The sequence below is a fragment of the Pieris rapae genome, chromosome 5, assembly GCF_905147795.1.
Source record: "Pieris rapae chromosome 5, ilPieRapa1.1, whole genome shotgun sequence".
NCBI classification, from domain to species: domain Eukaryota; kingdom Metazoa; phylum Arthropoda; class Insecta; order Lepidoptera; family Pieridae; genus Pieris; species Pieris rapae.
The window spans coordinates 3,856,763-3,883,241 of record NC_059513.1 but is presented as its reverse complement, the minus strand read 5'-3'; the positions used below and the strand labels follow the sequence as shown (position 1 = coordinate 3,883,241).

Below are 26,479 nucleotides of genomic sequence, written 5' to 3'. Positions count from 1 at the left end.
GCAAAAGTGCATTAAAAAGCGCTGTGATGTTTTATGAGTATATTGATATGAGTGTAAATGTATCCCCATTATATTTTTATTCTTAAACGGTATAATATATGACCTGTGTGCAAAATCTCCATTTAACACATGTATATCTAATGGAATCTGTCTGAATCGTAATTTGAAAAAATAAAATGAATATAACTCTCAACTCCCTTAGGATTGTTGCCTGACACGATAGGAGTATCAGAGATGTAGAACCGACAGTTTTACCTGCTCATTCGAGGCATGAGGGTCTCAATCACCCCAACTTACCGACTGTAGCATATTCCAAACGAGTACTAAGAGTAATTGTTTCCTTTGCAGATTCTTCGCGGTAGTGTATCCTTTACGTTTATCTGTTGCGCGAAGAAGAAGTAAACAAATGTTATACTGCGCATGGGCAATCGCTTTAGCCTGCAGTCTGCCGCAGGTAACACAGACCTATACTTTCCTTTTTATTTGATATTATGATTAGAGAGTAATGTAAATATCATCAAAAAATTAAATGCTATAATTTGAAATTTTATTTATTAAAATAGAATTTATTCACCATAAACAGTTCTTATTTTTCTATTAATTTCTACTAATTTTTCTCTTAAATGTATTTTCTGTGACAAGGAGACTGAGCAATTGCACAAAAACAAAGGTTAAAATTATTTGATTGATATCATAAGAGGTTGTATTCAGAGAATTTAATATTTTGCCTTGGCTTTAAAATAAAAATGGTAAATAAAACTGGCTGAACGTCAAATAAAGACTCTGGCTATTTATAAAAATAAATTTTCCATTGCGACTACTTCTATATTTAATGAGTTTTTAATGTATGTCCCTCTGAATATAACCAACTCCAGCCACTGCTACGTACTCATTATTAGAGAAAATAAATAAATTATTAATACGTTTATATTTAAACATAGATAGTTAAAAAGCCTCTAAATGTATATATCTATTGTTGTAAAGGAAAGTATCTGTTGTAATTTTAAAATCAGTTACTGATGTTACCAAGGTAACACGGAAAATGTTTAGAATTGAAAAACCATACTTTTAATGAGATTGCTACGTCCACGCAAAAACTGGTTAAACCAATTGTAAACAGTGGCATAAGATGGCTTTGTTGTAGAGTAAGCCCACAAAAGTCATCATAAATCGTTGACCGAAAATTTTCCCGCGTTAGATTCAGTTTCACGTGTAACAAGAGTTTTAGATTTCAATTCACAAAAACAAATGACAAATGAATGCAATATACTACATTGGGTTACCAAAGGGTTCTTAAATTGAAATTCAAAAAAAGTTTTCAATAGCAAAGTTTCTAACTGGCCAGTTATAATCATTTTCAGTGTTACCCACAAATAATACGAATAGTGAAGACCAGTGATAAAGGACTGTTTAAACTGCGCGTAATTATAGTTATTATAGTGACAGTATTTCGCGTGTGGCATTTAGTGTATTTCTGCGCATAATTTACGTCTTTTTAGTGTAATGTAAATCCTCGTTGATATATTTAAAAATTACACCTTGAAAAGATTTATAACGTTTTCTATCCGATCTCCTGTATCGTGACAATATTATATTTTAAGCCAAAAAACTGAAATTATGCTTAAATAAAAAATCTGATACTATCCCATTTCAATTTGCTTTTGATTAATAGGAGAGGTTATTGAAATTCCGAATATTTTTCATTATAATATTTTAATATGCCTTCAAAGATTGAAATATTGATTGGAAATAGAAATTTTATTAATTCTACATGTATTAATATCAACATGTTAAACGTTTTTCGCTAGTGTCTCATGACATTAACAGGCAACACCACCACGCCGCATGCCTATAGCTCACATACTGAAAAAGCGTATAATTTTGTAGTTCGTGGTTACTTTGTGTTTCCTTTATACTTTGTTTTATACGTAGTATATTGGTATATATACGGATGCATTGTATTCTTTTATACGTAGTATGATAAAGACATATATTCAAAGAAAGACAGTAAGAAAACTATATTACACGTAATAAAAAATATGTTCAAAGAGAAAGTACATTAACGATCCTGGAATTAATAAATTGTACAGATAACACTTACAGTTTTATAATGGGGCCTCTGAAAGTCAAAATGCGTTGGGCGAACTTTCTTTAGTTTTATTTAGTTTTGTGGGTTTTTATGGTAGCTTACCTATATGTAGGTATTCGTTATGTAGTTGTTGTTTTAAAAAAAAATGACAAATGACAAATGAAAAATTAGGTATAAGTTCTATGAAATATAATTCCTCTGAATCTAAAGTACAATCAATTTATAGTCGTATACGTATACGTAGATTTTTAATTCTCTCACTAAGCTATCTATGCGACCCGAAAACTCTCTTGGTCTCTTTAACGAGAGTGCCAGTTCTGAGCCAATAACTAAGTAATAGATAGTTAACAATAGTAACAATTTTTAAATTATATAATTTTAATAATCATGTGAAAATAAGCTAAGAAGACTGTTTGTTGTTTTGACAGGTGTTTGTGTTGTTTTCTACGATCTGGCAGTTAGAAAAATTGCTAATCAAAACTTTTTTGTTTTCCAATCTGTAATATATTCTATATAATTTCTGTATCCTTCCGAGGATCGGCCAACTAAGGCAAGGAAAAGAAAAAGTCAAGGAAAAAAGATGATTGATCTTTGGTCGGAAAGTTCAATCGCGACAGTTGTGCTAGAAGATTTATTTTATGTTTTATTTTTTACATTTAGGTACATATAGGTAAATAGAAAACAGATTGATAAGATACATACAGTTATTACACACTAAACAACATTTGAAAACCTGAAATCCAATTACATCTGTACACAGCATTTTACACTAAATATCAACCACACAAAATACACATATTAAAATTAATGACAATTTTTTTTATTAATTAATTAAAATAAGTAATTTAGGTCGCAAGTCTTAACCGTGAATAATCTTTTTGAATTCACAAATACTATTGTGAAAAATATCAACTTCAGAACACACAGAATTATAATATTTGCACATTCTAGCGAACTGCAGTCAGTTACTGTAGACTGGTATGTCAATCGCTGTTTGCCTGTTGTCTTAGAAAAAATTCGACAGCAGCGCCCTCGCCTTTCATTTTCTAAACATTTTCTGTGTTACCTAGGTATCTCTGCGATTTTGATCTCTTGGAATCGCACTCGAAAAAGATTAGCTGATCGCTTTTAATCTTAACGATGTTCGAAAACTTTTGAGTCGCTGGTTTTCTATGCTTATCAAACAATTTTAAACCGTACGTACTCTCTATCTTTTTTGCACATCGCTCCCTCTTTGTCGTACGGTTTTTTAGAATGTAGAATCTGGCTTCGAGATAGTTCCAATTTTCGCTCTCTTTCGCGTATCATGCCATCCTTGTTTTTCACCTAGAAACTTTACTCTAGAACATTCCTCCATCAAAGAGCTATTGTCCTGAAAACTATACCACATGACTACATTTGCTCTGAAATCACCTAGTCTAAAAGAGTTTATTTTCAGTCCACTGAAAAAGAAAAAAAGTTACTCCGACTTTGTAACTGAGCCAGACAGTTTGAAAGTTTGTAGCAATATCCCTACTGCTTGTCTACCCACATAGCAACAAAAAGCGATATTTAATTGCGAAATCAAAGATTTAAAAATGTGTAATTTAAAATAAGACAAACCGGTCCAAAACTAAAATCGTTTATTACAACAGTGTATTTTGTCCATATCTTTAAGCTTTCATTATTAAAAGGTTTTCATTAAATGACTCACAAGGTGAAAAGAGTTTAGAGTCACTTTAAGCGCATATTATGCTATGCTAGTTAATTTTAAATATTTTTACTAAATTTACTAATTAAACCTTAGAGCAGCGTTAATCATAATCAAAAACATTATATCAAATAATAATTAACTTAAAAAATGCCGAGAGCAAGCGCCTTCTTAAATTAGGAGTAATTAAAAAAAATATAAAAGTATTAATTACACAATTACAATATTCTTAATTACATTTTAATTAAGCGGACAAGGAGATATCGCTTTTATGCTTTATCTATTTTACGTTTTTTAAGAAAACACTTTTTTACGGGTTTGAAGCTACTTATGTTTTATTAATTAATATTGAAGGATTATGGGTCGTTTATCAAAGAAACGATAGTAATTAGCACAAATATAACTTTTATTTGGTAAGAAGATGAATGACAGCAAGAACACTTAGTTACAACAACCTTCATATATAGTGTTGCCACCTAGTTAAATTTTCAAAAACTATTTTACTTAAATTGCTCAATACTCCCACTAAAATTTAAACTAGGTACAAATAGAAAAAAAAAATAAACTCCTACTGAAATTAGAGTTGTGAAAAGAAAAACAAAATGTGATCTCTTAAATAGATAAAAGCTTGAGTTGGTAACGCTTTAGTTAACATATCTGCTAATTGACTGTTACTAGGAATATAATTTAGTTTAATTACACCCAACTCAACCTTTTCCCTTATATAATTAAATTTCACATCTATGTGTTTGGTTTTCTTATGATAAACAGGATTGCTAATTAACTTAATTGCACTCTGATTATCAACATACAATGGAACAGATGTAATATTTTCACCTAAATCTAATAATAATTGCTGTAACCATAATATCTCTTTTGCAGCTTCACAAGCAGCTACAAATTCTGCTTCAGTTGTGGAGAGAGCAGTAGTCTTCTGTTTCTGGCTACACCATGTTATAGGTCCCCCATTCATATTAAAAATATAACCTGTAGTAGACTTACGCGTATCTACATCACCTGCAAAATCTGAATCCGAATAGCCAGTGAGATCACTACTTTCTCCATAACATATACATAAATCTTTAGTATTTATTAGGTATCTAATAACACGTTTAATGGCATTTACATGTTGTTGACTTGGATCGTTTACATATCTACTCAAAACATTTACAGCAAAAGAAATGTCAGGCCTTGAAACAGAGCTCAAAAATAACAAGGACCCTATAGCTTCTCAGTATGGAAAATTAATAATATTTTCATCCATTTTCTTTGAAATAACAACATTTACATCTGCAGGGGTACTGACAGGATTTGAATCACTCATACAAAACTTCTCTATTAATTTTTCAATGTAATCTCTTTGATAAATACAGATACAATTATTTACTCTCTCTATTTCCATTCCCACAAAATATTTCAATTTTAATTCTTTTATTTTAAATGTTTGTTTCAAATATTCTATAACTCTTTTAATCATTGAGGAACTGGAAGAGACTACAAGTGCATCATCAACATAAATTATTATGAATACTTTCACCCCATTGAAAATACCTACATAAACACAACTGTCAGCCTGAGATTGCACAAAACCATATTTTATTAAAAACTCAGTGAATCTTCTATTCCAACAACGAGACGCCTGTTTAAGTCCATACAGTGATTTATTCAGTTTTAGGATACAATCATTTTTAACCTTTTTGGTTTCTGGATTGAACATCCTGTAATTGTTATTATCATACCCAATTAGTATCATTTTCTCACTCTTTTTGTCAAGTTTAGTTCTTAGCTGGTTAGGAATATGGACATATCCAATACTTCCAAACACCTTCACATGGCCTATATGAGGTTTGATGCCGTTCCATAATTCAAATGGTGTTTTCTTAGGAGTTTGGCTGGAGGAAGTCCGGTTTAATAAATATACTGCACAATTCACAGCCTCAGCCCATAATTCCAGTGACACATCCCTTGCGTACAACATTGAACGTGCACTCTCCACAATGGTATGGTTCTCTCTTTCAGCACTCCCATTTTGTTCTGGTGTATATGGCACAGTACACTCATGAATTATACCTTCTTTGCTGAGATAGTCATTGAAGGTTTTATTCACATACTCTCTTCCATTATCAGTATGCAATATTCTGACACTATGCATGTACTTATTTTTGATCATAGCATTGTATTTCATGAATATGTCCATCACATCACTTTTATGTTTGACAAAATATACATGCCTGTAACTTGTAGCAGCATCCTTAAATAATATAAAGTATCTCATACCTTGGATAGATGTATGACTCATAGGTCCACAGACATCACTATATACAAGGTCACCTGGCTGTAGTTCTCCTCGTATAGATTTGTGAAATGGAAATCTGCACTGCTTTCCATATGCACATGCTTCACAAACAAAATCAGTTTTATCACTGTTATTCAGTTTCAAGCCTTCTACCACATTATCAGCACTCATACTCTTGATTTGTTTTAGGTTAACATGTCCCAGTCTTTCATGCCACATTTTAATGTTATTTTGATCACTTTGAACTAAGTTACAGGTATCTGAGACCACAGCTTTAATTTTCAATTCGTATAAATTATTTTCTGTTATTGTTGCACACATTACCAAGTCATTGCCTTTGTAAATGAATGCACCAGAGTCTTTCTTGATAATGATATAGGATTTACGCATTATCACACCTTCTGAGAACAGATTTCGTCGCAAATTCGGAACATACAATACATCATGTAGTTCACTGTTCTCCCACTGTCCATTGACACATCTCTTTATTAACACCTTGCCAATGCCAGCCACTTCCACTGATTGTTTGTTTCCTAATGTCAATGATTTCTGGTTACATTCCAATAGTTCTACAAAGAACTCCTTTCTATAGGTCATATGTGCAGAGGCACCACTGTCTAAAATCCACACATTGTCTTCAGCTTCATGGAATTTGGTTTCTACATTAAACGCTAACAAGTCTGCACCTTCCTGTTGAGGTTTTCTATACTTGGATTTCTTTGGAGCACGACATTCTCGAGAAAAATGTCCTCGTTTCCCACAATTATAACATTCAAATCTGTGTTTACTGTTTTTATTTTGATTTGAATTACTAGCATTTCTATTCAGCTCACTTTGTTTTGGGCTATTTTTCCATCCTTTCTTAGCCACAAGAAGAGCGGTTTCTTGTTCTTCTTCACACTGTAAACTAGCTTCTTCATCTAACAAACAAGCAGTGAGATTGACAAGAGTCTGTTGCTCTGGATCCAAAGACATCCACGCTTGACGGAGTGATCTATACTTATGAGGCAGTGTTCCAAGTATTTTTGTTATCACAGCCATTTCACTAATACTTTCGCCACTTTCTTTTAACTGCTTGGCCAATGATTCCACTTTAGAAATGTGTTGAGCTACACTGTCATTTGTAGACATTTTATACTGGTAAAACTTTTCATGGATCAACATTTTACATAATTCACTCTTCTGTTCGTATATTGATTCAAGTTTTGTCATTATTTCCTTAGCAGTTTCACAATTTTCTATTAAAGTTATTTGTTTGAAGTCCATCGAAGATGTTATAATAAACATGGCCATGCCATCATTCTTTGTCCATTCAACATTATTTCCAGCCGGTTTAGGCACTGAAATATCAATCCCTTTTGCTTTTAGGGCACACTTTATCTGGAATTTCCATTGCCTAAAGTTATTTCCATCAAATTTTTCTAAGTTTATTGACCGCATTGAATCCATTTTGAGGTTATTTTGTCAATTTCTTCACAATACGATTGTAACTTTTTCTTTGCTATTTTTCTTAAAACTTTCAATTGCAGAATCTACTGGGCCCATAACCTGAAGGATTATGGGTCGTTTATCAAAGAAACGATAGTAATTAGCACAAATATAACTTTTATTTGGTAAGAAGATGAATGACAGCAAGAACACTTAGTTACAACAACCTTCATATATAGTGTTGCCACCTAGTTAAATTTTCAAAAACTATTTTACTTAAATTGCTCAATAAATATAATTATTTAACATAATTTTAAATTTATCCGACGTTTCGCGTGCCAGCGTGCGTGGTCACGGTACACACACACAAAGACAACACACACGGACAAAGTAAAAAAGTGTTATCTTTAAATGTTTAAAAGCTATGTTAATAAAAGACAATACTATATTTTACGTTTTATTTTTGAGCCCAATACTAGGGAGTAAATTTTGTAAATTATATGCGATGAGAGAATCAAAAAATATTCCAGGCCGATGCTTCCTTCGTTGGTTTACTCATAAATGGCTGATGCGACTTTAAGAACATTTTTTAAAACAATGTTGTTTCGGGAAAAGGAACATTGTTCTTGTACTGATTCCATGTAGGTATGCTGGAATACAAAGTAACTCTCTATTGCCATATGAACATCTTTTATTAATGCGATACAAGCATTTAGATACGATATTAGCAGCATTATACTAATTGTGCATTCAATAGCATGCTCTTGTTGTCTTTTCCATCAAAGTATTCCTTATTGTGAAACGAAAGAGATTCAATTAAGTCTTTAACACTCAAAGTGTATAATGAGAAGAAGAAACTAATAATTACAATGTTTATTTTAGTAACTTGCTCATTTTTAAAGATCGAAGTTAATTAATAAAATAAATGATTGTTATTGTTGAATAAATGTATTACGTTTAAGATTACCTTGATATTTCTCATCGTTGTAGCAAATAATAGCAGTAAATAATTGATTGTACAAAATTTTGTTATTGAAGAAAATATTTTTGTTTATAATAAACTTGTTTCAAAATTCCAATGATGTTAAGAAAATAAATTACTGAGCTAAGTTACAAGGATTTACAATTAAATTTAAAATAACAATTGACTGAACCAACCACCTAGTTTTGATAATAATAATAATAAATCGAAAACCAATTACATAATCGATTCCAAAAGTTATTTCCTGTGGCAGTGTACCTGTAATGTTGGAAACAATTTACTCGCTGTATTGGGATACTTATTGAGCAAGAAAAGCACCGGTACAGGGGTCACACAAACTGGCTCCAACAAAAATCTTCGATTAGCGCCTTTGCCCTTGAACCACACCGCATAAAAGTCGCTTTTCTAAAGTAAATAAAATAAAAGTAGAAGTAATGAGTCCTGTATTTTTTTTGTTTCTTATTGTATTTGTGCTTGTCCGAAGGAAGTGATCGTGTCCACACAAATTACGAACGCGTTAGGTTCAATTTCACGTGTAACTTAGATTTGCCGCCAATTCACAAAATAAATGACAAATGAATGCAATATACTGCATTACCAAAGACCGTTTAGTAAAAAAAAACAATTGTTTTCAACAGAGCCTCGTATTCCGAGTGAAGAGACATCCTTACGTAGCGGCATTCGAGCAGTGTGTATCGTTTGGTGCATTCGCAAGTTACCATCTAGAGGTGGCCTATAATGTGTTCTGTGTCTGCGCAATGTACTTCGTGCCATTGCTCGTTATCACCGTCTGCTATGTACGCATCTTCTATGAGATACAGGCCAGCAGCAAGGAGATTTCAGGTAAATAAGTCAATGTTTAGTTGAAATATATTCATAAAAATAAAACTATCATTATTTAGCACGCATTAACCTAACCTAACTAACCCATTAATATTACCTCCCTCCAGTATTATTATCTGCATTACAATAAGAGTAACAAATATATAATATGTACGATTGGACAGTAAGAACCATAAAGAATCGAATTATTATATAACTAAACTTCGTCTAACAAAACCTATTTACATTTAAAGTAAACATATTTAATTACTCTTTCTCGATATTGTTCAACTTTACGTATAGACTTCATTTCATCTTAAGTTCTCTTATGGTTTGTTTGAGGTTGTATAATTTGAAAACTAATAATATAACTTGAACTTCTCCTAAAGTTTCCGATTTCCTCTGTTTACGGTCACGTAATTAAAAAGTGGTGACTATACTAAACAATTTTATTATATTTTCTGTAGTATATTTTACCATAAAATACATTTTCTCCTCATATAACAAATGATCATGGGTAAACACATGTGATGCCAATTTACTCATTGTGTTTCGAAATGCCATGAAAACTGAGAACATTGCTGCTGCATATTGGTTCAACATCAGAAATAATGTATGAAAAAAGGGGATGTATATCTTAATAAATAAAAACAACACGTTGAATTTAGACGTATTTCAAACATCGTAATGGCAACGAATATTCGTAAGGGCCTAAATGTTTATGGTCAAACAGCGTTTCGAACGAAGAACACTAATATTTGTTCTTACGCGTATAATTATACGAGTACAGGATTACTTAATAAGTATGCCTATATAAAGTCTGAAAAATATTAAATGGTACAATTTGAATCAACAAATCAGACAGAAGGGTTAATCATAATTTTCGCCATATAATAAATATTTAAATAAATTTACTATAGGTGCCATTACATTTAACTTATGGCACCTATGAAAATGAAAGTATTTTTGCTTATGAGGGTTCCCAAATCTCACTGACTGAACATGATTTACAGATAGAGTGCAGTAAAAATAACACAAACATTTATAATCCAATGACAAATATTGAACATTGAGCAGCGAAGCAAATAATTCTTGAATTTTTCCAAAACAATGAAATACGATAGTAAATAAAGATCTCTCATGCGCATTTAACGAACCGTTCTCAATAAAATTTTCTAAAACTGCCATTCAAAATGCACATATTGTCAGTGTTTTGTATACGATAAAAGTGTTAACACCGACAAAGGAAAACCGTTTAAATCCTAAACGGAAATAGTCGAAATAGTCATTTCTGCTTTGAGGTCCGTTTCGTATAAGCGTAGTCTGAAACTTCAAGTAATATAAATATAGTTTGTGGATATTTAACACTTTGAAATAATCCTTATATTTTAATTCGTTATATTCATCTCGTTTTGATTGTGTAAAAGTTTCTGCGATGTTTAAGCCACTTTCCAGTTTTATTTGAATTATTAATACCTACTAAGTTTTGAATCAAGTTTCTTTTGACTTTTTTTTTTGGCATTATTAACAACAAGCGCTCTGGTCTACGCGATCATATATCTAGAACTGTCGATCTTTGTGTTATACAGTGATGGTGCGCAAGCATAAAGGACCACAGGAATAATTTTGTTGAAAATAAATTATTTATCTACTTTAAAATTAAATGTCTACTATCTACTGATTTTAATGTTCGCATTATATCACTAATATCGTATCAACTAGCGACATAATATGAATTAATTATGTTATTCGATTTGCATGTCATTTGTAGTGTTATTTTAGCATCAACAGTATCAATAATTATAGTCGTGGCGTAGATAAATAATAGACGTCAAAGTGCTGATATACTTTAGCATTCACTTGTAGTGAGCATTTGTTGTGTTTTTTACATCGTAGAAAAATACGAGAACATTTTAGCGTGCATTCTAGCGAGTTTTACTGCGAGCTTAGTTTGCCATCTTCTTTTTTTGTGTTCGTAGTAACTTCGATGTCACTGTATTGAGGCTTGGGAGAAAAATTCATTTTTTGACAGGCGTGACCAAGTAACGCTAAATGAATTTGTAAAGGAATGACAGTTTGTGTAGTTTTAATAATTAATAAAGGCGTAAAAAAAAGATGTTACAACTTTATCCAATTGCTCAATATTGTTAAACTCCCGTGACTCCATTGGGTCCGAGACAGTCATTTTATGTTGTTTTGTTACAATATTGGATAAAACAACTCTAAAGACTACCGTCTGAATTCCCAGAAATCCTGTACAACATGAAACGAAAGCATCTTTACTTCTGTCCCCTATAATGTCTCCTTGCGTTTTGTATATATTTTTTACTGATAATAATTTAGTGTAAAGCAATTAGTAAATTATTATCAGAGTGTATCCTCTGAAAATTTCTGAATATCTTCCATTTACACGGCACCTCAGTATTTTTCAGTTCTTATTCTATGTACTATTTATTCTTCTGTTCTTTTATTTTATTTTATTATATCCAGCATTATGTAATCCCACATACAGTACAGAAACGATATGATTCGTTGATAATTAAGACGAGACCGCTATATCCCGTTACTTTGCTGATTTTTCTTTAATTAGATTTAAGTCATAATAATCCTGTGGTACTACAGCCTTATATAGGTCTCGTTTGAGATCACATCCGTTTCTTTAATCATTTTTATTTTATAGGTGATCAGGCTTCAATCTGACACATGTTGTGATTTTTGGTTTTAAAACATGCCGGTTTCCCAACAATGTTTTATTTCACCATACGAGGCAGCGTAGATGTAAACATAGACAGAAATTCCATTGGTAAAATTCCATTCCACCAGAGGGTCGAACCTATGACTTCAGTTAGAAGATTCACACACGGACGCTAATAGTGCAACACTGCTTAGTAGATTTAAATTTTTAAAAACCTTTTGTGACCAATAAACTATTAATAACTTTTATTGCTCTGAAAAAAAATCTCATTTAAATATATACTTCGCCAAAGCTTTAAAACATTAACCTAATTTAAATAAACACCAAACCATCTTTAAATCTACAGTAACGTAGCTATGTGCATTAGCATTTATTTAATTAATGACGAGAGAACCACGTCAGTCCTAACTAAACATTTTCGTAATTTGTATTTAAATTTCCTGTTAACGGGTATAAATCTTGGACAGCTAAAATTCAACTGTGGATAAAAAAATTAAACCGGTTCGGGACACATTACTAACAGCAAACAAGAACCCGCAGGAATTTGATAACAAAATTTTGTCAGATTTTCCGAAAACAAAAGGTTTATTTTTGATTGTTTATTTCACGTTAAATTCTAATTAGAATTTAATTAATGAAATACACGGAAACTCATTAAATCATTGACTTTTGATATTTATTGTAGTGACTTCATCGTTCAACATTATTAACTGCGTTTCAATATAAATTAATTTAGCGTGACAAGAACATTTGTGTATCACAGGTAATGGTTTTAGCGAGTCTCTGGAGATTTCTGCGTCATTAACCATTTGTTTTAATAGTAGTGATCATTGGATAAGCCTTACCCCGCAGATATATGCACTATCTAACAAATGTGATTCGATTTCCTATAAACAGTGTATTACCAAACGTGCAACTTCAAACTTTCAGGCTTTCTGATTCTGATGTCAGGTCTAGTGCGGCACGATAATGTTATTTAGTTAAATCGAATTCTTAAAACGAAAATTTTCTACAAAATTAACACTCAGTCGTCGGTAGTGAACCTAAAAAGCTGAATAATTAAACTACAAATATTATTTGTGTGTCCATTTATTAAGTTTAATCCTATACAGAGAAACATGAACATTCAAATGGAATCGGTCATGTGCGGCTACGACGATCAGACCGGCGGGTGTTGGAGCGCGCAAGACAGAGAACTCTGCGCATGACAGTTATCATTGTCTTTGTTTTCGCACTTTGTTGGCTCCCTTACGCTACAATGGCTATGTGGTAAGAGTGAAATTTTATTACCTATTAAAGTTATTAAAAATTTATCGTTTGTTTTTAATAAGAACATAAGATTCACATATAGATTTTATAAAGTATAATTAAATTTAACAACGTTAGTCATATTTGAAGTTCCTATTATACCTATTTAAGTTATTAAAAATTCATCATTTGTTTTTAATAAGTACATAAGACTCACATATATATTTTATAAAGTATAATTAAATTTAACAACGTTCGTCATATTTGAAGTTCCTATTATACCTATTTAAGTTATTAAGAATTCATCATTTGTTTTTAATAAGTACATAAGACTCACATATATATTTTATAAAGTATAATTAAATTTAACAACGTTCGTCATATTTGAAGTTCCTATTATACCTATTTAAGTTATTAAAAATTCATCATTTGTTTTTAATAAGTACATAAGACTCACATATATATTTTATAAAGTATAATTAAATTTAACAACGTTCGTCATATTTGAAGTTCCTATTATACCTATTTAAGTTATTAAGAATTCATCATTTGTTTTTAATAAGTACATAAGACTCACATATATATTTTATAAAGTATAATTAAATTTAACAACGTTCGTCATATTTGAAGTTCCTATTATACCTATTTAAGTTATTAAGAATTCATCATTTGTTTTTAATAAGTACATAAGACTCACATATATATTTTATAAAGTATAATTAAATTTAACAACGTTCGTCATATTTGAAGTTCCTATTATACCTATTTAAGTTATTAAGAATTCATCATTTGTTTTTAATAAGTACATAAGACTCACATATATATTTTATAAAGTATAATTAATTTTAACAACGTTCGTCATATCTGAAGTTCCTATTATGCTGAAATAAAAAATAGTTTTTACAAAATGTCGTAGTTCAAAAAGTATTTTCTGTAGTTATAGGTCAAAATTCAGGCATCCTAGTCAATCTTTAAATATGACTTTAGACATATTAAACCTAGAACTAGAGATTTGGAAACGATATTCAACATCACGGAGGTATGATTGCAAATTCAAATTCAAATGCATCAGCAACCAGACATTTCTGACGTCGAAATGTCCACCATCGATACGAATTTTCGAATTGTAGGTATTCTGTATGAGGATTCGGATTTCTAAGAAACTTTCTGTATTCAGATAAAAGTAAAATATATAATATTATATTATGTGAATATAACCTCTTGAAAACAAAGAAATTCTAATTTTTAAATTCGCGCGGAATCTACAGTTAACAACACTGAGCTAACGTTTTCTGATTTGGAGTACTTACAATAATTAATAAAATTTTGTAACCTTTACTCATACCAATGTCTAGGCTTGTCCGTATCTGTTGATTTGTCACTCTCTTATCTTCCTCTATCATGCGTCGCACAGCAACTAATGTTATCTTCTGTAGTCGCTGTAAAAGGACGTCCCTCGCGCGGATCATCATTTTAATCCATCCACGCTTAAAGTCGTTAAACCAATTGTAAACAGTGGCACGAGCTGGGGCTTCGGTATGTTAATTATCACGTGTAACTAGTGTAGATTTGCCGCCATTTCACAAAAACAAATTACAAATGAATACAATACACTACATTAGGTTACAAAAGAGTTCTAAATTTGAATTTAAAAAAAAACTTTTCAATATCAATGTTTCTAACTGGCCAGTTCTAAATATTTTCAGTGTTACCCACGTTTAATATGAATATATTAAGAATATGACGCAGCTTCATGCTTCACATAATAATTAGACCTATTCTTGAAACTTTTGATTAGGAGAGTAAAATTTTTAGTATCAAATTGGTTTACAATTAATGTAATTGATTATCTTGAATATAAGATACATGTAATAAAACCAGTACAAAGTAGAGAAATACGTTCCTGTACCCACTGTAAATTAATTTACGTATTTCGCATATTTTCCCGGATGAGGCGTCAACCGTTTTAATACAATTACTACGAGCGTGACCCGGAGGCCGAGTATGGGATCTATAACACTCAAATAGCTACTTAAATAATAGTTACAAACATGCAGTTCAGCGTTTGTTAAGTATTATATTTTTGTATTAGATCCTTTAAACTATGTAAGGTTATCGTTGAAACTTCTAAGATATAAATAAATAAATAAATATTCTATAAAAAGATTACAATACTTTTATGAAACTTTATTTATGTTTCTGTGTGCAGTGCCCGTGCCTGCCAGGGAGATTTTTAAAGGGTTCGATGAATGCAGTCTTCACAGTATTAGGCAAGTTATTAAAGAAATTCTATTCGTAATTAGAGAAGGTCGGGAACTTACAGCTTTACATACTTTGTAAAATCTTAATGTTGTTTTTTGTTGTAATTTGCGTTTTGTGATAATTGTATCAAGGATTGGTTAAATAATCGTATTTAAATAACATTTTGTTTAATTTGTTGGGTAGTCGCTGTATTTTTATGTGTATTTAGGGCTGCCCCAAATTTCCGTGTGGTAATTAATATAAATGCAGTTTAACTAATGCGGTTTGTGGAATACATCAAACTACGTTTATTCGATTTGCATGTGCCAAAAACTTACTCTGCAAGAAAATAACTTTTCCCACAAAAACAGATCTTTATTAAGTAAAAGTTTGCTTAACTTATTAAAATATTATTTGGAACAGCAGCTGTGTTATTTGTTTGGATTTCTAAAATCATAGAGTTAAATCGCAATATCTTAAAGATAAACCGTATATTGTCATGATTATTATTTTAAAATTATTTTTATTTTCTAAATCTAATACTAAGTAAGAATAATTAATTTATAGCATAAAAATTTGCTTCGGAATTTAACACCGAACGTAAGCTCTACATTAATTAAACGTAGATAAAAATACAACTTGCTTAAGCCCGTAAGATTACATTTATTCATCAGGTACATGGTGGACCGTGAGACAGCCTCGCAAGTTCCACCTAAAGTTCAAGACCTTCTGTTTGCGATGGCCGTCTCCAACTCTTGTATGAATCCCTTAGTCTACGGAACCTACACCTTGAAAGTCAACGGATCCCTGCAACGGCTTCTAAAGAATATCTGCTGCACGTCTGGAAGCGGATCTGATACGATAGGTATGTTTTACTTTTATTTAACACTGCTTTTAAAATAGTAAATTACATAATGCCAGTTATTAAGCTCGCTATTTTGTACGCCTGTATAAAACTATAATATTACTAGCGGATCCGACAGACGTTGTCTTGTCTACACGTCTTTAATTTCAAAATTTCAATTTTTAATAAGCCATTTTGATGAAAATTATTATTCAAATGTTATGACAATATCTAACGATCCAGCACATGGTCACATACGATATAACACAATGATAACAAAACTTTTTTTAAATTTCGGGACAGACTAAAATTAAAATTCGAATATTATTTAAAATTTGACACTGCGATGGTAGCGCCGTCTGTCGGATCCAATGTAAAACATTCCAAAATCAACAACAACTAATAAATTGAAAATTAATTAAAAAAAACATTGTCCAGCGGACAAAATTGTGAATCTAAACCATTCCCAGATCCCCTTGAACACACACAAAAAATTTCGTCTAAATCGGTCCAGTCGTTTAGGAGGAGTTCAGTCACATACACACGCACACAAGAAATATATATATTAAGATATATTTACTCAAACAATATTAAGCAAATGTTAAACGTAAGGAATAAATCTTATAAATTACTTTGCCTTATTTACCTTTTCGTTACATTGCTTTCTGTATTTACAACCTATTTATTCATAAAAACAGACTTGGTCTCATTGCACTATTATAAGCGAAGTACTCTTTAGTTACTACTTACTTTTGTGACTTGATTTCGTATTTAGTAAAAATTTATGTATCTGAAGATATGTAATATAGCCACAAAACAATCGTTTCTAACGCGTCCATTTTCTAAGCCCTATCGAAACATACTGGCGAGCTCTCGCAAAGTTAGCGTTTGTCATTTGGAAGAGGCATTAGGGGCCTTTATATTATAAGAGCGTGCTACTACTGGCCGGCAACGAATGATTTTTATGTCATTATCAGTAACTGACCCCTTAAAGGTAAGGTCGGGATAAAAGATGGACACTTGAAATAACGAAATGGACCGGACCTACTGGAAAGAGATTTATAGGACGACAAAAGAAAAGATGGACAGATGACATTATAGAACTAGCGAGTAAAAACTGGATGAATGTTGCTCAAGACGAAGAGAAATGGAAAAATATGAAAAAGGCTTTTACCCTTAAGGGGCAATACAAAAACTAGACCACAAAAAAATTAAATCAAACTTAAATTTTGTTTAAAACTCATACTAACATAACTAATACTAATATTAAGGAATTAATTGTAAGGTAGAAAACGTTCTTGGACCAGTAATAAAGAGTAATAAAGAATGAATAATAATCTGTTATTTATCGTTTTCTACTTGACTTGTGGGGTGTCAAATTGAGCTTTTATCCAACAATAACCAACACTGATATTAAATTTCAGTGTGCGTAGACAGTTTGTATAGACTGAACCCTGAAACATTTTAACGAGTTTCAAAGTTTGAGAGACTTTTGGTACGAAAGGAATAGTTTACCGATCATATGAACGTGAGTCACTAAACTTGTTTTGACTCTTGGTTAAATTATAAAGTACAAAAAAAACTCAGATAGGAAGCATTATATTAACCATAGGAGGAATGATATATCTTATAAGGAATTGTAATATGTCGTAATTTTCCATATAAAATACTTATTGAGGCATGAAAAAGGTATAACCCTTATCTAGTAGTTATGAAAGAACTACGAGCCAAGCGCAAATTATTTCAGAAATAAAATTTTCTAACGCTTACTCAACTTTGAACTTTTATTGATTGCAAGACTAATATAGGGTTTCGTGCCTCCCTCGTGGATGAGTTTGTTTCCTTCTTTTAAAATAATATCAAGTACAGGGAGTAGTCGAGAAAGACGAGGTCAGATACAAAAATATTAAAATATTGTTTTTTGATATCGCAAAAAGTACATACAAATAAATTAATAGTTGGTTGTTCTGCTAAACTTGTAATGTACTTGTAATGGGCACTGTATACCAACATCGTGATGTCCTTTTATCTTCCTTTCTCTTTTTTTCATCGCGAGGAACGCCTAAAGTTATTTATTCCAAGGAAAAATGACTTAATAATTGTGGTAATTGTACCACTATTTATTGTACTACTTCAAAAATTAATTTGTTATTGCATATATATTGACTATAGTAACTTATTATTAAATTTATCAATTTCATAACAAGCTTCAATTAAATGAAATAAAATGGAAACTACTTCTATTGATAATAAAATCATATAAGTGATAGGGAATACCAGTATGGCTGTCTGAAAGTCGTTTGACTCCCGGCTGTGATCTTATGATTTTTCTATATATATTTAACTAAAACTACCTAACTAAAACAACGTAGTCAAATGTAAAACATAGTCAAAATGTCTCTATATAATAAAAAAAAAACAGCCAAGGTGAAGACGTAGTCGAATGTAAAACATCGTCTAAATGTGTCTATACCACAAATACAGCATGAGTCTTTCAATATGTACTTGAGTTTATGACAATAAAGGTAGACAAGTAGCTAAGTCCATCAAAGTACGAACAAAGATCAACGTGTAGATGCTAAAATCTATTCGACACTAATCCAGTCGAGTGGACGGTACACGACAGGACTTCAAACTACAGGTCATTGAGATAATATCACTACAGGGTTGAATTTTATACTCACCATAGGTTTCTTTAATAGATAATTTATTGTATATTAAGAATTCCTATCAATAAAATATCAGCTCAATAGTGTATGCACGATCTATTTTCAAATTGCTTATTTCGGCTATTACACATTTTTGGACCTGTTCGGAAATTTTGTAATTTATTGGCTTTTAGGAAACCGTCAGGCGACTGAAGTAATTTTATTTACTTACTAAGTAATGCTCGAAAATAAATATTATAAAATATATAATAATCAACGGTCTAAGATAATACATATAAAAAATAGAAAAATTGTTTTTCAGTAATGAAATAGACATTTACAAGCTAGTGACGAAGTTTAACGAAATATGATTTGGAAAAAATAATATATTAATATTGTTAATTTATTATGAAACATACTAACAAAAATAAATGATAATAATAATAATAAAATCATTTCTTATTTATGTAAAAAAATTGATATGTTTGTGAGTAAGTTAATAAACGTAGATATTTTTCCTTTTTCATTATCGAAATTGCCCCGTCAGGGGTCTAGTAATAAAAAATAAGTCTTACATTTTAATATATAATTGCCGATACCACACTGACAAAAATACATGAAAATCTGAGCACTAGTGGAGAACTAAGCCAAGCATTCTTTCTTTTTCACGTCGACTTTATTGCATTCATTCCGTTTCTTGGAAAATTGTGCAAGCTTCTTTTCATTGTTTTTGTGTAAAACCTGAGGCATTTTCATCTATATTTGCATAAATTTAAATGTACTTGCCTTAAGTGGGAATATCGAAAGTAAGAAAAATTAATGAAAATAATCATCTCATTATGTTTTTTTATATAGAAATTTCGTCAACATTACATAAATTTATCATTTACAGTAGATGAGTCATTCAATATATACTCGCAAAAGATAGCTCCATTACAAATTTCATAAAAACGTATGTTCGGAGAATGATTAAATACTTTAATCTTATTAAGGAGGCGCCTTAATTTAAAGGGTCTTTTTTAATAAAACGGGTATTTGATTCTTTTCTTTTGATTCTTTCCACAAGGAGCAGTGTTGATCTAGTGACTTCAGCGTGCGACTCTCATACCTGAGGTCGTAGGTTCGATCCCCGGCTGTGTACCAATGGACTTTCTTTCTATGTGCGTATTTAACATTTGCTCGAACGTCGAAGGAAAACATCTTGAGGAAACTGACATGTCTCAGACCCAAAAAGTCGACGATGTATGTCATGAAACAGATTCAGATATCTGAGGCCAAGACCTAAAGAGGTTGTTGCGCCACTGATTTATTTTATTTTATTTTATTCTTTTATAATACTCGCAGCTTGCCTGCTAATTACAGTAGTTTGTATAGCTGCTAAATGCAGCTAACATTTCTTTGTAAATCGTGAATATGAAAATTTTAATAAACCAGTTTTATTAAACGGATGTTTTTTATTATTTTCAGGTACTTCAAGCTCGTCAAAAAACAAAAAGCAAGATACGCAACCTCTTAATGCGATAAAGGTGAGTTTAATGACATGGAAAAGTTTTGTGTTTGCTTTATCGTATGCAATACTTGGGAATGAATATTTGAAACAAATAATAAAACTGAATACCTTAAATCAATTATTAACTAACATTATTAGCTTCATACAAATATTTTCTTGTATATGTGAATATAAAGATCTAATTTGACTTATGAGAGACGTGTCTTAACTATTGATCATTGAAGCTCATGTATACCTACTAAACTCATTTAAGTTGAAAATCCTCGGTAACCATAGCAACGCAGCTTCTGAGAAAATGTGTTTACGTCACAGTTACCTACACGAAAGTCGAATAATTCACTTTACTTACAGAATCATATTTTCTCTCCAACTAATAGCTCGCTTTGTAAAGGTGGCTGATATGGCTGACGGCTAAATTTATTATTTCATGATAACAAAACTTCTAAACATATTTTGGGATTGAGATTTTTGACCTTGACCCTGTCTGTGTTAAACGTCATTCCAATTATTTTCAGTAAAGAAATAAAAATTTAATTGTGTTATTTTATTAACTTTATAATCTCGTTTTGAACCAATTGAAGATTACAGTATTGTATAACATTACAGTGTAGAAAAACATTAAGTTATAGTAATAAATTTTAGTGTGCATGCTTAAAATTCACATGAAAATATGACTTTACAAATTTTACACATATACACATTAATTATATTACCGACACAACAATATTGCGTCAATAAAATTTTAATTGTAGCAAAACTATAAAGCTATATCTAAAATGAATTCCTAGTGTCGGCCTAGTGGCTTCAGTGTGCGCCTCTGATCCCTGAGATCGTAGGTACGAACCCCGGCTGTGCCGTAATGGGTGAAGTCATGAAGTGCATCACATCTACCCTTTCTATTACCACTACTACACAGCGATCACCACCGCTCTGTAAAAAGATACCGGATAAGAAGGAGGTGAAGAAAAACATCGTGAAGAAACCGGCTTGACAAAATGTCGAGGGCGTGTGTCAGGCACAGAAGGCTGATCACCTACTTGCCTATAAGATTAACAAATGATCATGATAACAGATAAACAGATAAAAAAATCTGAGGCGTATACTTAAAAGGTTGTAGCGCCATTGATTTATTTTATTATAAAGCTATTTTATTATATAATTATCTAGAATTAATTCCTTCCGTACTGGACGCGAAATTTTATCCCTCGCGGCATTATTCAGATGTTTACTTGCACACAATATCCTGTAAAACGCTGAACTAGATAGAATAGTTCGTTAGAACAAACATTTACTGATCCGCATATAAAAACCAAAATCTATTTCATAAATAGATTGTATCAATTTATATTTTATTTCTGACAGTGTGAATAAAGAATGTGCCGCTTTTGAAAATGATTCATGCATATATCACAATATTAAAGTACGACACAATATTACACTTAGGAGCTATTTAAGGATTACGTCTGCAGATTTACTGAAATTTATCCCATAAAAATCAATACATAAACGTATTTATTTTTTGTAGGATTTTTCGAAAATGCATTTCGTTTTCAAGCATAGACAATGTGTAGGTAATTTGTGTAAAAAAGTAAATAATTAGTGTTGACGTAATCACCAAATAAAAACATCAAAGATTATCCCTATACTGCTTACGTAATACTTAGCTACATTATTACAATATGTTATTTATTTATGAATGACGTTCAATTTCTTTGAACGACCCTAATCACACTCTATTTTTAGAATTGTGCAACGAAACCAAAGTTGGGTGTGAGATTTGCTGATACCTCTCTGACAGCTGTCGGAGAACGCGTCGAAACATCGCCGCGTTGTCGTGGTCCTGCCTGACACCCACCACCACGCCTCTACTGCGCCAGACATGAGCGATGCCGGGTCCTACACGAAATAAAGACTCGGACAACTGCAGTGTAAATTTAATGATTCAAAGAAAATATAATAACGGTTGATATATTTTTTCTTTGTAATAACCACCTCTAGATTTTTAAGATGCAAGTGTGCTTTGAATATATTGCTTTTCTAACATCATCACAGGCGTCTAGATTTTCAAACATAAATATATAAACTAAACCCGTTCTCAGAACAAGGCCTCCTGGTAGTTTTACGAACGGATGGCGTAGTTTTGATCTTTCGCGAATTTTGTAAATGTTTTTGACATTCATAAGCATGCCCTAATACGCATCTAAACTGAATAAACGAATTTTGATTTTGATTTTTGACTATTTACCATAAAAATCCTAATTGGAACTAATATATGAAACAAGTTTATTTTTGTCAAATGTCAACAGTTTTATGTCAATGGTTCTTCTGGGTTGTATATATTACTTAATTGCGATTTAATTAAATTTAAAACTTTTTAATCATGTTTGGGACTTTGTAACTTTTTTAATATAATAGCGAACCGTATTTATTAACAATATTAGGGGCCAACGTAAGATAGATTAATTAATGAAATACTTTACAAGAAAAAAACTTACTTTGATAACTGTAAACGAAGAAATGTTTTTAATATTCAAAATAAAAATAATTATTACAAATGAGGCAATTAAAAGCAAATGTAATAAATTTAAGAAGTTGTACGAATTAATTATCCCAGTTTAACAATTGTTTACATAAATGAGCGAGCTTTTATTTGTTTAAATAAATTTTTTAATCGTTAAAGTTTGTTAGTTTTCACCGTACGATAGCTGTACAAAAATAAGCTCACATAAAAATACACACTTATATGTAAACATATGCATGTGTATGTTTTAATATGCATATAAAGAAATACTGCAAGTAAATTATCTAGATTATTATATATTCCTTGTGTATTATTTATCTGATCTGATCTATACTTTGGTAACATGAAATAGAATATAGAGATTAATAGATAGAATAAATTCAACTTGCAAATAACTGATAAAGAACTAATGATTTTCAAGATATTTATTATCCGTAATGTTATGTATATAAGATGTTTTTATTTGAAATAAATGTTTTAATGTGATATTATGTATCATTTTCTTATAGCCATATCAATTTTATCAGGTAAAGCTATCTGTCATTCCGTTTGGACTTTGTAATGCATAAATCGAAGCTGCGTAGGCGCACAATATGCTACGAATGTTGTATTACTCACTCATATTAGAAAACAATAGTCGCCTTGTAACATGGTGTAAATTCTCGTTATTAACCTACGTCGATTAGCCAAGAGTGGACGCAGTCATAAATTAGTGTTATTCCGCCTCTAAAAGTAAAGTAATGTACTGTTATCGCTGGTTCGTTAGAAAAATGTTTGCGCTGTTGCCGCTGTTAATACTTTTTTGGATTTTTTATATAATTTACACGTATAATAATAAAATGAACCTTATACGAGCAAGCCATAAGGACAAATCTCATTTGAATCACAAAAACATGAGGTATGTACTTCAATGGACTCGCAGGTTCAGTGCACCGTTTGATTGGATGGGCGAAGGTAACTCAGCCTTTGTTAAATACAAATGCAAATACACAAATTGTTACGTGACAGACGATAGAAGTTATTTTCTTGATCAAAGGGACTTCGATGCAATTGCCTTCAACGGAAGGGATGTGATACACCTTTGGCCCTTTCAAATGCCATCTCAGAGATCACTGAGACAAAAATTCATATTCGGCGCAATGGAATCTCCGGACAATTTTCCCGCGTGTGATGAAAATCTAGACGGTTTCTTTAATTGGACGTGGACTTATAAATTGGATTCAGATATACGATGGGGATACATAGCTATCTATAATAAAAATGGCCAGCTCGTTGGACCTAAAGTAGATATGGTATGGCCGAATATGACACCCGTCAGCGAGAGTTTAAAGGCTAAATTGAAGAAGAAGACCAAGGCGGTTGCGTGGTTTGTATCCCACTGCTCAGCAAAAAGTGGTAGAGAACATTATGTTGCGAGGCTGAATAATGAACTGGAAGCATTCGGCTTAGCTGTGGATATTTATGGGGGCTGTGGTAGCTTAACATGCCCAAGAGAAAACGAGAAATCTTGTTTCAAAATGATTAAAGATGATTACCATTTCTATTTATCTTTTGAAAATTCGTTTTCAGAGGACTATGTAACAGAAAAATTGTTAACAGCCTTAAACAATTATGCCGTTCCTATTGTTTTTGGAGCTGCTCTTTACACGAGGTAGGTATATATAGTATATGTATATGTAGTAATATATTTCCATACCAAGTCGTGTTTGTTGTGCGGAAAAAACAATAAGGAAATGTTGAAGAAAACACTCTTTTACTGGATTGAAGCTATGTATTTTTATTGTTAACTTATTTTACATAATTTTAAATGTATCCGACGTTTCGCGTGCGTGGTCACGGTGACTGAAGACAAAAGGTGTTGAATGTCTAAAAAAGTGTCACAGCTGTAGAAAAAGTTGTAATAACAATAATTATAAGTTTAATAAAAATACATAGATTCAATCCGGTAAAACAGTGTTTTCTTTAAATGTGTAAAAGCAATGTTAATAAAAGACAATACTAAGGAAATGTGGTTTATGTGATTATAAAAATAAATAATTTAATCTCGTATCTGATTTTAAAGATAGAAAGATTTAAATACGAATAGCGAAGAGTGTTTAATTAAGTAATTGACCTAAAGCAATTACTTCAATTGCCTCGTGGACCAGAGACTATTTCAAGCAGAATTTAATTTTGATTTTACTTAACATATTTGTTTTTAACTACGAATATCTATTATATATTACGTTTAGATTGAGAAAGAATTCACTCAACGTTAAATTCGTCTTAATTATTTTATAATACACCTGAGTCAAAGTAACAGGAGTTATTATTACTAAGTCATAATTATCATTAAGAGAATTAATCACCTTTGTCATATGTTTAAAACAAAAATAATTACTTGATTTCAAATATACGTAAATGAGACAAAAGATAAAATATTATCAAGTTATTTAAAAATTTCTTTATTCTTATACAATGTAATATGCAGTTTCGTCGGTGAGGTTAATATTTTCATATCAATCTATATTTTAAAAAATTGTGTAAGAAGAAAGTTGCTTGTCTAAATTATCCTTTATTGTTACAAGCGTTTATTACGAGGAGATATGAAGCGACAGGTTAAGGCTTGTTGAGAGCGAGAAAGTTTGTTTCTTAAGAAACTAATAATCACTGATAAAGCGTTAGGTTACTTATTATTTTATAGAAAGTGCATTTGAACCTTTCACCTTTAAATGCTGCTCGTACCTTTCGGTTGGAATTTTCTACGTAAACAGGAGGAATCTATATCAATTAATTTCGTATATTACAAGTTTTAGCTAATAATTGTCTTTTAAATTTAGATTTCTACCGGATGGCAGTTACATAGATGCAAGAACCTTAACCCCAGCAGCACTTGCAGACGAGATAAATAGCATACTTGAAAACAAGACGAAGTTTTACGATTTCTTTCGATGGCGCAACCATTTAGTATACAAAAGTACTGATGGATCAGATGTTTGCAACCTTTGTGAGATACTTAATGATGAAGAGAAGGTGCGAGAAGTTAGTGTGTGGAGAGATTTCAGGGTGTGGTGGAATGGTGCACGTTATAAGGATAACTGTTTTTAGGAATAAATGTGGAACAATGAGAATAGTATTAATTGTATTTGGCAAGCCTAGAATTTCAAATCAGTCTCCTAAACCAGACTGGGTGGGCACGGTGCACCCGAGTAACCTTCTATGAATGTCAATATTCACTATTAGTCTTAAATAAAGTTTGAATACTTAGTAATATTAAGTGAAGAGGAAAGAGTTCCTTATACTCATGTTAGATCTTCTATTTGAGGTGTTACTGGCAGTAAATGTAAAATTAGATTCATTTAATATTTCTTTTTTTTGTGACGTTCATAAGTGTACATTATGTTACCTATATGAATAAATGAATTTTGACTTTGACTTTGAGTTTATTTTAAATTTTTGCCAATAAAGAAACTTATTAAGACTTTA

General features: G+C 31.3%; 2 protein-coding genes across 2 annotated transcripts in view; both read left to right on the top strand.

The window, feature by feature from the left end:
- Window positions 1-22,464, top strand: part of LOC111001029 (adipokinetic hormone/corazonin-related peptide receptor variant I) — a 32,234-nt gene extending 9,770 nt beyond the window's left edge. Inside the window, exons 3-8 of the mRNA XM_045628363.1 lie at window positions 349-454; window positions 9,124-9,328; window positions 13,115-13,271; window positions 16,166-16,356; window positions 20,451-20,509; window positions 22,237-22,464. Of these exons, the coding sequence (XP_045484319.1) occupies window positions 349-454; window positions 9,124-9,328; window positions 13,115-13,271; window positions 16,166-16,356; window positions 20,451-20,509; window positions 22,237-22,341 (823 nt within the window). The 3' untranslated portion in view covers window positions 22,342-22,464. The remainder of the gene's footprint in view (window positions 1-348; window positions 455-9,123; window positions 9,329-13,114; window positions 13,272-16,165; window positions 16,357-20,450; window positions 20,510-22,236) is intronic.
- Window positions 22,465-23,704: 1,240 nt separating this feature from the next.
- Window positions 23,705-26,364, top strand: LOC111001016 (alpha-(1,3)-fucosyltransferase C-like). The gene is made up of 2 exons (XM_022270680.2): window positions 23,705-24,665; window positions 25,834-26,364. Exons 1-2 carry the CDS (start codon window positions 23,755-23,757, stop codon window positions 26,099-26,101), a joined length of 1,179 nt encoding a protein of 392 aa, XP_022126372.2. The 5' UTR covers window positions 23,705-23,754; the 3' UTR covers window positions 26,102-26,364.
- Window positions 26,365-26,479: the final 115 nt, after the last annotated feature.

Bases quoted from the DNA above. Each gene is read 5' to 3' on its own strand.
- LOC111001016 (XM_022270680.2), top strand. From the start codon at position 23,755: ATGTACTGTTATCGCTGGTTCGTTAGAAAAATGTTTGCGCTGTTGCCG. The intron at 24,666-25,833 runs GTAGGTATATAT...TTTTAAATTTAG, and splicing joins GGAGCTGCTCTTTACACGAG to ATTTCTACCGGATGGCAGTT.